The sequence below is a fragment of the Coregonus lavaretus genome (genome assembly GCF_964263955.1).
Source record: "Coregonus lavaretus genome assembly, chromosome: 8".
NCBI classification, from domain to species: domain Eukaryota; kingdom Metazoa; phylum Chordata; class Actinopteri; order Salmoniformes; family Salmonidae; genus Coregonus; species Coregonus lavaretus.
The window spans coordinates 21,425,787-21,439,574 of record NC_139995.1 but is presented as its reverse complement, the minus strand read 5'-3'; the positions used below and the strand labels follow the sequence as shown (position 1 = coordinate 21,439,574).

General features: G+C 40.8%; 1 protein-coding gene across 1 annotated transcript in view; it reads right to left on the bottom strand.

The window, feature by feature from the left end:
• Positions 1 to 13,788, bottom strand: part of LOC311133966 (A disintegrin and metalloproteinase with thrombospondin motifs 9-like) — a 75,016-nt gene that overhangs the window by 24,826 nt on the left and 36,402 nt on the right. The window contains exons 22-23 of the mRNA XM_084167594.1: positions 12,357 to 12,524; positions 6,832 to 7,008 (exon numbers count right to left, since the gene is read on the bottom strand). Coding sequence (XP_084023720.1) covers positions 6,832 to 7,008; positions 12,357 to 12,524 — 345 coding nt within the window. The remainder of the gene's footprint in view (positions 1 to 6,831; positions 7,009 to 12,356; positions 12,525 to 13,788) is intronic.

Sequence of the window (13,788 nt, the reverse complement as noted above, 5' to 3'; positions counted from 1 at the left end):
GGAAACATCTAAAATACAGTGACCCCCTCTCATATCATTACCAAGCCCTGCAATGCCAAGAGCTGAGCAAAGAAAATAGTTCCCTCATCCAGCTGGTCCTGGAGTTCACAAACCTGTTCTACTAACACACTGAAGCCTCAGGACCAGAACATCCAATCAATCAGAATAAACCAAATTACAACACAGTCAAAACAAAACTACATTGCTTATTGGGAAACACAAAGTACAAATGCAGTGCTATCTGGCCATAAATTGACAGTACACCGTGGCTAACTATTTGACCATGGTTACTGATCAAAATCTTTAAAAAACCTTGACAAAGTACAGGCTCAGTGAGCACAGCCTTGAAATTGAGAAGGGTAGACACAGGAAAACCTGTCTCCCTGTAGAGGAAAGGCTGTGCAACACAGCAGAACCTGAGACAGAGCTGCATTTCCTGAAAAAATTTCAAAAATATAAAACAATTAGAGAGTGTCATTTCCCCAAATTTGAAACTGTTTTTCAAGATTTCAAAGACCTCTCTGGTGAGAATAGGCTACCCGTCCTGTTGGGAGAGGACGCAGAGAGCTGTGGGTTGGCAGCGCACTACATTGCTGCCTGCCATAAGATGAGGGACAGTGTCTGACAGACCAACCAACCTGCACATGTCCTCTATACTGTTATTGTTCAATGGTTATTTTGACCCTTGGTTACTGTTGTTACTGTTGTCCCATTGACAATATTGATGATTATTATTTTAATTATGTTAATAGTGTAAATATCCAAAGTAAGCTTTGGCAATATGTACATTGTTACGTCATGCCAATAAAGCAAATTGAATTGAATTGAATTGATAGATATCTTAAGAAGAAGATATGTGGAAGGATAAAATAGTACAAATAAATTAATAAAAATAATGTTTTTAATGAAAATATGTAAATCATTATTTTAATATGTTGGTAACCCATTTTATAAAAGTGATAATGCCCTCAAATCTGGTGTTTGTTGGATATATTGCCACAGTTTGTCGGCACTCGACTTCGTCTCGGGTCTAACAACACCCGTGCCAATATATCCAACAAACACCGGCTTCTCGGGCATTATCACTTAATTAGCTTTGCACCATAGTTTTCCCACCAAATAAATTATGACACTTCCTGAATGTGGTGTCATTCTAGGAAGGGGTTGTTTTCTTAAATGTAGAATTACAACAAACTAACAGGGTGGAAAGTGATATCAGGGACACACAGAAAATCTTAAATAAAATACAGTGGGGAAAAAAAGTATTTAGTCAGCCACCAATTGTGCAAGTTCTCCCACTTAAAAAGATGAGAGAGGCCTGTAATTTTCATCATAGGTACACGTCAACTATGACAGACAAAATGAGGAGAAAAAAATCCAGAAAATCACATTGTAGGATTTTTAATGAATTTATTTGCAAATTATGGTGGAAAATAAGTATTTGGTCAATAACAAAAGTTTCTCAATACTTTGTTATATACCCTTTGTTGGCAATGACACAGGTCAAACGTTTTCTGTAAGTCTTCACAAGGTTTTCACACACTGTTGCTGGTATTTTGGCCCATTCCTCCATGCATATCTCCTCTAGAGCAGTGATGTTTTGGGGCTGTCGCTGGGCAACACGGACTTTCAACTCCCTCCAAAGATTTTCTATGGGGTTGAGATCTGGAGACTGGCTAGGCCACTCCAGGACCTTGAAATGCTTCTTATGAAGCCACTCCTTCGTTGCCTGGCGGTGTGTTTGGGATCATTGTCATGCTGAAAGACCCAGCCACGTTTCATCTTCAATGCCCTTGCAGATGGAAGGAGGTTTTCACTCAAAATCTCACGATACATGGCCCCATTCATTCTTTCCTTTACACGGATCAGTCGTCCTGGTCCCTTTGCAGAAAAACAGCCCCAAAGCATGATGTTTCCACCCCCATGCTTCACAGTAGGTATGGTGTTCTTTGGATGCAACCTAGCATTCTTTGTCCTCCAAACACGACAAGTTGAGTTTTTACCAAAAAGTTATATTTTGGTTTCATCTGACCATATGACATTCTCCCAATCCTCTTCTGGATCATCCAAATGCACTCTAGCAAACTTCAGACGGGCCTGGACATGTACTGGCTTAAGCAGGGCGACACGTCTGCACTGCAGGATTTGAGTCCCTGGCGGCGTAGTGTGTTACTGATGGTAGGCTTTGTTACTTTGGTCCCAGCTCTCTGCAGGTCATTCACTAGGTCCCCCCGTGTGGTTCTGGGATTTTTGCTCACTGTTCTTGTGATCATTTTGACCCCACGGGGTGAGATCTTACGTGGAGCCCCAGATCGAGGGAGATTATCAGTGGTCTTGTATGTCTTCCATTTCCTAATAATTGCTCCCACAGTTGATTTCTTCAAACCAAGCTGCTTACCTATTGCAGATTCAGTCTTCCCAGCCTGGTGCAGGTCTACAATGTTGTTTCTGGTGACCTTTGACAGCTCTTTGGTCTTGGCCATTGTGGAGTTTGGAGTGTGACTGTTTGAGGTTGTGGACAGGTGTCTTTTATACTGATAACAAGTTCAAACAGGTGCCATTAATACAGGTAACGAGTGGAGGACAGAGGAGCCTCTTAAAGAAGAAGTTACAGGTCTGTGAGAGCCAGAAATCTAGCTTGTTTGTAGGTGACCAAATACTTATTTTCCACCATAATTTGCAAATAAATTAATTAAAAATCCTACAATGTGATTTTCTGGAGAAAATAAATCTCAATTTGTCTGTCATAGTTGACGTGTACCTATGATGAAAATTACAGGCCTCTCTAATCTTTTTAAGTGGGAGAACTTGCACAATTGGTGGCTGACTAAATACTTTTTTCCCCCACTGTAATAATAAATACAATAATCATGAAAAAAAGTTATTGATGAAAGAGACTTTAACTAGGACTATAAAACAATGATGAAATATTTTCAAGATGTTATTATTTTATGGCTTATATTTCTTGTGGATGTTGATAAATAACACCTGGGGACATGGCAAAAACGCCTACATCCACTATTATATTTAAAGCCTTTTGGAATCCACATTTTACACTAAATAAGGACTGATATTTCCTGGGCTTTTTCAAGCTGCTAAGGTTAACTGGGATTTAAAAAAATACCTTATGTACATAAGAATTCAGACCCTTTGCTATTAGACTCGAAATTGAGCTCAGGTGCATCCTGTTTCCATTGGTCATCATTGAGAAGTTTCTACAACTTGATTGGAGTCCACCTGTGGTAAATTCAATTGATCGGATATGATTTGGAAAGGCACACACCTGTCTATATAAGTCACACAGTTGACAGTGCATGTCAGAGCAAAAACCAAGCCATGAGGTCGAAGGAATTGTCCGTACAGCTCAGAGACAGGATTGTGTAGAGGCACAGATCTGGGGAAGGGTACCAAAACAATTCTACAGCATTGAAGGTCCCGACCTTTTTTTCTCCCCAATTTCGTGGTATCCAATTGGTAGTTACAGTCCTGTCCCATCGCTGCAACTCCCATACGGACACGGGAGAGGCGAAGGTCGAGAGCCGTGTGTCCTCCGAAACACAACCCAACCGAGCCGCACTGCTTCTTGACATAATGCTCGCTTAACCCGGAAGCCAGCTGCTCGGCCTCCATCATTCTTAAATGGAAGAAGTTTGGAACCACCAAGACTCTTCCTAGTGCTGGCTGTATGGCCAAACTGAGCAATCGGGGGAGAAGGGCCTTGGTCAGGGAGGTGACCAAGAACCCGATGGTCACTCTGACAGAGCTCCAGAGTTCCTCTGTGGAGATGGAAGAACCTTCCAGAAGGACAACCATCTCTGCAGCACTCCACCAATCAGGCCTTTATGGTAGAGTGGCCAGACGGAAACCACTCCTCATTAAAAGGCACATAACAGCCCACTTGGAGTATGCCAAAGGGCACCTAAAGGATTCTCAGACCATGAAAAACAATATTCTCTGGTCTGATGAAACCAAGATTGAACTCTTTGGCCTGAATGCCAAGCGTCATGCCTGGAGGAAACCTGGCACCATGCCTACGGTGAAGCATGGTGGTGGCAGCATCATGCTGTGGGGATGTTTTTGAGCGGCAGGGACTGGGAGACTAGTCAGGATCGAGGGAAAGATGAACGGAGCAAAGTACAGAGCGATCCTTGATGAAAACCTGCTCCAGAGCACTCAGGACCTCAGACTGGGGCCAAGGTTCACCGTCCAACAGGACAATGACCCTAAGCACACAGCCAAGACAACGCAGGAGTGGCTTCGAGACAAGTCTCTGAATGTCCTTGAGTGGTCCAGCCAGAGGCCGGACTCGAACCCGATCATACATCTCTGGAGAGTCCTGAAAGTAGCTGTGCAGCGACGCTCCCTATCCTACCTGACAGAGCTTGAGAGGATCTGCAGAGAACAATGGGAGAAACTCCCCAAATACAGGTGTGCCAAGCTTGTAGTGTCATACCCAAGAAGACTTGAGGCTGTAATCGCTGCCAAAGGCGCTTCAACAAAATACTGAGTAAAGGGTCTGAATATGTTATATTTCAGTTTATTATTATTTTAAATCAATTTGCAAATAAATCTAAAAACCTGTTTTTGCTTTGTGATTTTGGGTATTGTGTGTAGATGGGGGGGGGGGGGGACAATTTAATCCATTTTAAAATAAGGCTGTAACGTAACAAAATGTGGAAAATATCAAGGGGTCTGAATACTTTCTTAATTCACTGTAGCATGCTTCTGTCTATAATGTAAGCTGCTCAGTATGTGTTGATAGTCCATTCTACTGCACCATTTTTGAAAGATATAATGTTAGCCATTGAGAACTACAAAAGTTTTGCTACATTTCCCAACAACATTGATTCCCTGAATTTAGCAGGCGCCATTGACAGATCAGTTGGAAAAAGTGATGGGCTACTTTCTACACACACCATGGTCAGTGTGAACCGGAGTGACTTGACACAACGCTGGCCAAACAAGATGTAGCTACAAACAAAACTGAGTTAAATGCTTCCAGTCTGCCATGAAGCATTCATCCATGTATACAGGTAAGAGGCTAGCTACATTTTCAGATATTATACACTGAACAAAAATATAAACGCAACATGTCAAGTGTTGGTCCCATGTTTCAGGAGCTAAAATAAAGATCCCAGAAACATTCCATAAGCACAAAAAGCTTATTTCTCTCAAATGTTGTGCACAAAATTGTTTATATCCCTGTTAGTGAGCATTTCTCCTTAGCCAAGATAATCCATCCACCTGACATGTGTGGCATATCAAGAAGCTGAATAAACAGCATGATCATTACACTGGTGCACCTTGTGCTGGGGACAATAAAAGTATACTTTAAAATGTGCAGTTATGTCACACAACACAATTGCTGAGGAGTATTTCTGTCTGTAATAAAGCCCTTTTGTGGAGAAAAGCTCATTCTGATTGGCTGGGCCTGGCTCCCCAGTGGGTGGGCCTGGCTGCCAACTCACCCATGGCTGCACCCCTGCCTAGTGATTAGGGCAAAATGAATGTATTTCAATTGACTGATTTCCTTATATGAACTGCAACTCAGTAAAACCTTTCAAATTGATGCATGTTGCATTTATATTTTTTCAGTATAAGTATTCTAATTTTGTCAGAAAGTCGTTTTCATTGCAAGTTAAAGCGTACTGTTCGAAAGCTAGCGAACGTTAGCTTGCTGGGTTGCTTGTTAACATTGCGTGTATGATCTGTGTAGTAATATTATTTGAATCAGAAATCCATTTACATTGCTAGTTATAGCCTAATGTTAGCTAGCTAACATTGAACCTAGTTGGTTAGCTCTTTATCTACCTGCAGATTCATGCTACAGTTATGACAATGTTTGCATTGGTAGTAGTATGAGTTGGGATTATGCCGGTTCATTGTTTAGCTAGCTAGCTAGCTACAATGTCTAAACAAAAGACTCCATGACCAACCAAGTTAGCCAGGTGTGTCTGGGGGTGATTATAGCCATCTATTGTATTTCATTAACATGTGTTCATGTCTAGACAATAGTGACCCATTCACTTAGCTAGGGGGGGGGTTTATAACATTTATTTCACATGACCCATCAATTTAGACAAGTGTGTTGGGTAAGCATCATCTAATAATTATAAAATATTCATAAAATATTTATATCTGGACACTTTTTCTTTTTGATATTGCTACTTTTCAAGTAACCATTTCACTGTACCATTTAAACCTTCTGTATCCAGTGCATGTGACAAATAAACTGATTTAATTTGATATAGTGTGCGTTTACCAGAGATGGTAATGTGAAGAAGAACATGACCTGCACCAAAGTTAGATTAGGATATAGGCCAAGAATGAGATAAAGTGTATTTTTATCTGGAGTTTTTCCTTATTGTAGGCTACTACTTTTACCACTTTTAGTCTTGAAATCTTTATTGTAGGCTACTACTTTTACCACTTTTTTTTCAAAATTATTTCCTTGCAATATTATTTATTTTGCTGTCAATACTTTTGGTTAATGTTTTGTTTTCAATATCATTATTTTTGTTTGCAATACTAAGAATGTTGTTCTCCAATTCAAAAGGTTTTCTTGATATTTAAGGCACAAAAGTAATTCGATACACACGCGCCTTTGCGCGCTCTGGAGCTCCCTCAGCCCCCTCCTGACAGCGAATGTCTCTGGGATGAGCGTGAGGTCCCACTCTGTCTGTCAGCTGCGCTACACCTCGCTTGAAACAGCAGTGCGCGAAATACCCACTCGCCAACTGAATGGACACGCCGACGCGCACGCTGTTTGTTTATTTATTTCGGAGAACACGCGAATGGGGTTATCCCGAGAGGCGTCAAGGTTGCACTTACCGATTGCCACTCTCCCTTGCTCCACCGGTACCGAGAGGGGCAGTCAGTGACCCGGCAGGTCTGGCTGGAAGCCGGACGGGAGGATGGGGGGCATTCAGTCTCCTCCGGGTTGCGCCGGTTTCCAACCTCACAGAAAACTTCCCGCTCTTGTATTCCATTGCCACATGACGCTGAGCACTGAAACAGAACAGGACAGAAGGTAAGATGCATTACAAACGTTTCTCTACACGTCTGATATTTGCTTGATTGTGATGTCATTCCTCTACACCTATTTTTTCCCATCATTACCAAGTTATTTGAGTACAAATTAACTGTAAAAATGAAATCAATGTGTGATATTTTTTTTATATATGAACTATTATTTTTCGGAATTTGAATTGACTATAAAAAGCACAGGAAGCAGAATTTCAATGAATCATGTATTATTGAATTCAATGCAATTCAAACAAAAATGAAGTAGCCTAGATATTTTTGAAAAAATTAGATGCACTGTTATTTTTATCTCTGCAATTGATAACCTCATTTACATTTCAGTCATTTAGCAGACGCTCTTGTCCAGAGCGACTTACAGTTAGTGAGTGCATACATTTTTCATACTGGCCCCCCTTGGGAGTCGAACCCACAACCCTGGCGTTGCAAGCGCCATGCTCTACCAACTGAGCTACAGGAGGCCTAATGATTGGCTCAAACTCAGTAAGAAGGAAAGAAATTCCACAAATTAACTTTTAAGAAGGCACACCTGTTAACCTCAAAGGATCATAAATGGCAATACAAGTGTAACATCTCTCTCTTTAGTTTGAATTATATCTTCTAATCACCTGTTCCAGTGGAACAACTAGTCTAGCCAACTACTTCCTACATTAAAATTGTGCACTTGTTGAAACCAAATATGCAAATTCGGTACTCTTGAACATACATGTGTAGGATCTTAATTTGATCACCCTGCAATGCAGGATTTCTTTTATTTGCTGTGTATGTAAAGGGTTTAAAAAGTATTCTGAAGTTTGTAATTTCCACTTTGAAATTTCAGACTTGTTTTTCCCTTATGAAAAATGTATCAACCCCTACAAAAATCTCCTTTAATTATAATCCACATAATAATTCATATTTCCTGTTGCTGCAGGATTCTTGTCCTGCTCTAGCAAACTGGCTCATATTAAGATGCTACATCTGTAGAGTTTCATTATTAATTTATATGTTCATTACCCTCATTTTAGACCTGTGTGGAATTCTATTTAATTTAATTCAGGAACCACTTGCAGGGACGGTGGCTACGCTACACCCACCTGCCTTACTTTCCACAGCAAAGATGTCAGTCACACACGCTGGTTTAACTTACCGGGGGTTAAACCTCGGTTAGCTAGCATAAGTCTTTAGGTCTTCAATAAGGTTATGTCCCTGCACGAGACTACACTAACAAGCAAACCACTTCGGTTACATGTGCCTGTGAAACTAATGTTTTGAAAGATACAAGTAGAAATGTAGTTAAATGGCATAAATGGTTTGTCATTTTGTTTGTTGACTCACACCAGACCCCTCTGTGGTTTGTATGTAATACAACTTGACTTAGAATTAAATGCTGGCTTCAGGTTGAAGGACACAGCTTATTATTAAGCCTTTGACTGCTATATCACTACAATTTTAATTCAATATCATTCAATACAATTTGCCTCAATATCAACAGCAATACTTCTAAGTAGAGCTAACACGTCATAATCATTGCATAACATGATATTGTATTATTCCAAAAAGTATGGGTCTAGAGCTTTCATTCAAAAGATCTAACCACAGGATTTTGTGTACAAGAAACATTTAAGCTTGAATCAAGGCTGTGTTTGCAGTCTTAAAAAGTGGGGCATTCTGTCAAACAGAGTGTAACTACAGTGAAAACCCTCAAGACGGATGGGGTTCTTTACAGACGTGTGTTCCGGCTCCTCCATGTTAAGAAAGAGCAGATTTCAACCCTCTGTGAAGAGCTCGAGAGAGAGGGAGAGAGGAGAGGGAGTGGGGGAGGGGGGTTCTCTCCACTAGACAGTCAAGCTTGAACCCCTGCCTTGAGGACATTGCATATTTTGAATGTATAATGTTTTGCTGATTTGACACAGTTTATCTTAAGAAATGGAAGAAATGTAAAAAATGTAATCAATTTCATCTACAGCTGCACAAAACAGAAATACATCTGGAGGGAAATATCAACATGTAAGTACAAAGAATGATATTGGTTGGTGGGTACACTCAGAAAAAAAGGCGCTATCTAGAACCAAAAAGGGTTATTCGGCTGTCCCCATAGGATAACCCTTTAAAGAACCCCTTTTAGTTCCAGGTAGAACCCTTTTGGTGCCAGGTAAAACCTTTTAGGTGTCATGTTGAACCCTTTCTACAGAGGGTTCTACATGGAACACAAAATAGTTCTACCTGGAACCAAAAAGGGTTCTACCTGAAACCAAAACGTGTTCTCCTATGGGGACAGCCGCAGAACCCTTTTGGAACCCTTTTTTAAAAGTGTGTAATGTTCACTACTACCTTGCTTTCCTCACACTTGTGCATGTACAGCAGGCCTATCTAGGTCTTTTAAAAATACTGTATTAGAAACATAAAATGACATTAATAAGGCAAATCTAATAATGTTTATATGTTTAATGTGTATGCTTATTGTCTTCAAAGAGAAAGAGCCACTTTCAATACTGTTAATCCTGATAGTGTTTGTACTTACATTTTAATTGGTTTTGTGAACCAACATTAATGGCTAACTGTGCATTTTCCTAAGGGAGCATTTACGTGCTAAAGGCACATGAAGACCATTATTACACATGCCTTAATAGATTATAAAGTGTCTTAATTGATTATAAAGTGTCTTAATTGATTATAAAGTGCATTTATTGGTGTGTTTTTGAGTGAGTATTTGTGTGTTTGAGTTTGTCTATCTGTTAATGTGTATATTATTGTGTGTGTATGTGTATACATGTTATTACCACCCACTCGACTGTGTATGCTCTTAAAGGTTAGAGGACTGTGTGTGTGTTTGGATCAGTAAACACATCCAGATGTCCATGCCCTCCTGAGGCTCACAGAGCGAGAGGTGAGAAATCACCGTGTTAAATTAGCACATGTTAACCATTAAAAGCCCCAAGAATCCCATCTCTTTATGCTACCGATCCTCTCCATATTTCAACAATTTGTATTAATTTAATTCTCAAAACAAGAAAAACAAAATGTGATGACTGAAAAAGCTGTCATCAGATTTATTTTCTATTAGGTTCACCTGCTTGAAGGAGGAACATTTCCAGTCTGAAATGCCATAATTTTGATAAGATTAGGAGTATTTAAAGGTAGACTCAGCTGAATGACATTGCCACGAGCAGAACCGGAGATATTGAGATGAGCAAGATGCAAGACTTCACTCTCACACAGTCACACACAGTCTGGACAAGTGCACGGGTTCGCTTCACGCTGTTCACAGCGTGGTAGCCAGGGCACCAAAACAGGGGAGAAGTTTAGCCTCGCGCTTCAACGCTCTTAGTTGTTGCGGAAATTGACCCACAAAAGTGTTTACTTTCTGCATCTACATCATATAACTGAGTCTACCTTTAAGACTATATTTCGAATGACTAATGATTTCTTGAATATCATATTTCATAGTCACGTTCAAAATAAAGCTTATTGTTTGTGAAGGTACTACTCACTATGGCTTAAAGGAAAATACCACTCAAAAACAGTCAAAATACAGAAAGTGTCACAGTATGATGCATTTTGTATGCCACTTTCTGTATTTTGAAAGTTCTATATCTTGAAAACTTGATTGCTTACATGCAAAACATTTTGGGACTATCAACAGTGGACTAAGATAGTGTTTGAGTGGTATTTTCCTTTAACAAGTGGGTACATGCGTGAATGCAGGTTGTCAGGTGTTAAAAAGTGGAGTGTTTTATTTCTTTATCTGCCAATTTTGGATGTCATTTTTTGTGTGCATTTTTTACATTTTGTAAAATGGTCCATGGCTACCATAGAGTGTCTGTTAAATGATTATGGTACAGTACATTCAGTGAAATCAGCTGTTACCTGGTTATATTAATACGATTGTTAGGGAGCTGTATGCACTAGAGCTGTCTGAGACAGCCAACAAGTCCTCTGAGGTATTGAGGGCAGATGTGTGTCTCTTCTGGGCCCCTGATCAGTGGAGGGAGAGGAAGAGAAAGAGACAGAGAGGAATAGAGGGGGAAAGAGCACCAGGCTCTCCAGCTGGTGAGGTGCATTTTGGGAATGTGTCTGGCCTGCTGTGGTAAGTGGATTGTCTCGCTGGCCAACCTGGACTCAGGGGTAGACATAACATACTAAACTAAAATCCGGGACACTCAAATTAGTATGATATGTTATGTTTGGTATAGTATGTATTATTTAGTGGATGTCCATCATCCATTTGAAATGATATGTTACGAATTACAATTCGCATGATATGTTACGAATTGCAATTCGTACAATATGTTTTACGAATTTGAAATACGTATGATATGTTACGAATTCCAATTTGTTGTGGCTAACATTAGCTAGGTGGCTAGGTGGTTAACACTAACATATTTTTCTTTGTGTTGAACCCCAGTAAGACTAGCTGTCGCCATTGGCATCGGCTAATGGAGATCCTTATAAAATAAATAAAAGCTAGGTGGCTAATGTTAGCTAGGCTAGGGGTTAGTGTTAGGGTTAGGAGTTAGGTTAGCTAACATGCTAAGTAGTTAGCAAAGTTGTAAGTAGTTGCAAAGTTGTTAATTAACTGAAATGCTAAAGTTGTCCGTGATGAGATTTGAACATGCAACCTTTGGGTTGCTAGACATTCGTGTTATACGTCGACCCAACCACCCCGTCCAACCACACTCCTTTTGTTTTTGCATTAAGTAACCTTCTGTCTTATGTAACCATACCAAACGTAACATCCAGGTCGCAGTTGTAAATGAGAACTTGTTCTCAACTGGCCTACCTGGTTAAATAAAGGTTAAATAAATAAAAATAAAAACATATCATACTAATTTGAGCGTCATGGATTTTTGTTTACTATGTTACTTCTAGTCTATGAGACCAGACTGCTCTGGCTGGGTAGAGGGAGAGGAGCCTCTGACACATGTTTCCAATTGGGGAGGGATAGGATAAGAGGGCGGGCGGGAGGGAGGCAGGGAGCGTGGCGTGGGGAGCTTCATGTTGGCTAAAGTCAACCTCAGCCAGGCCCAGATGAAAGTGGAGGTATGGATATCCCTCCCTCCCACTGCCCCTGATAGTAGCCCATTATGGGATCCTCTCAAACTGCCAGAGGGATGAACCACAACCCAGAAGGCAGACCACAGTTTGATGTGCCACAGAACACGTATTACTGAATAGTCATGCATGGTAGAAAAAAAGCCAACTCAGACAGCTACCTCACAGTGCACCAGTGAATCAGCAAGTTAATGAGCATTAAAAGGAAAAGAATGAGTGCTGAACTGGGAGCGTGATTGGTGGTAGTAGCATGTAGTGTTTATTTCAGGTTTAAAGAGTACCTCTCCCCAGCTCCCTGTCTTCCATTTGGGGCAGCGGCGCCCCCGGCAGCTCCTCTCCTTGCTGGGCTGGGTCAGGTGTTTACAGTTGTCCTCTGGAACAGGTCGACCGGACCGGGTCACACAGCTCGCCTTACGGTTCTTCCATCCTTTACCACAGGCGGCAGAGCACTGCAAGAGGAGGTCAAATTTGAGAAATAGTTAATAGATAGGGGGTGTACAGAGATCAAATACCAGAACAATGTCAAATACTGGATGACTTCAATGAGTATAGTATAGAACCCTTTTATCATTCACTTGAATAGTTTTTCAATCTACTTCTTCTTGAGAACAAGATCACATGTACAGGGCTTCAGAGTACACAACAGGTTAGTGACATTTTCATTAGCAAATACGGTATGTAACATGAGTTGGGACATAAGATCATGTGAATTGGTTTGAGACCAAATAAACATGGATTTGGACATACATTTAGCACTTTGACATCCCATAACTTGAGATATTAATGCACTGCCATTTACACACAAAGCAGTTTCTACAGTACAGCATTTCTAGATTTTAGTGAATGCAAGCTGAGCGTACAGAAATGTGCAACGGAAGCGGAGGCCCCTCAGTTAAACGGATTAAGTCCACAGAAGGTAGAGTTATGAGAGCCAAGCAGCACACAGTCACCAGCCACATTCACATCCAGGTTCATTGAGCTGGCCCAGGTCTAACTCTGTCTGACAGGCAGGCACCCCACACACCAGCACCCCCCAGCACAGTCAGGCGCTCCAGGCCTGTGAGTTCAGTGGGGCTGTTGGGTTGGGGTTGGGTAATCAAAGCGTCTCAGAGTGTGAGGACAGATAGGATGCGACAGGCCCTGGGTTGAACGAGTGCGTAGCCCAGCATGACGCACTGCGCTGCCCAGCGAGGGATCGCGCCGGACAGGAACCCACAACGACCTTTCACCTCATTTAGGAGAGGGAGGGCGGGGCTAAATGTCACCAGAGCCCAGAGGACAACGAATGGCTCAATAAGGAGGAAGTTACTCCCACCCCGGAAATGACTGTAGAGAGGTGAGCGCCTTGTGAATGGATTTGCTTATTATACATTATAGGCATTTCATGTTATATTAACAAATAAAAACAAAAGTACAAAATGAAAAGGAATGACAAATATGATGTTACTAAAATCATTTAATTTAAGGGATTGATAATGTACAGTGAGGAATCACAAATTATTTTAGATGTATAACCACATAGACACCAATTTCACACAATAAACTTGATTGAAAATTACACCTTCCATCGAATGTTAGTTTGTTCTATGATCAAATAAAAAATGAAGCCAAAACACCAACAATGTGTGATTACTTGCTGTATTTTTTGCTCTAATGAATTTCAATACACATAAGGGAGAACATTTAAATGTGAGTACTGTACTGTATGTGTCT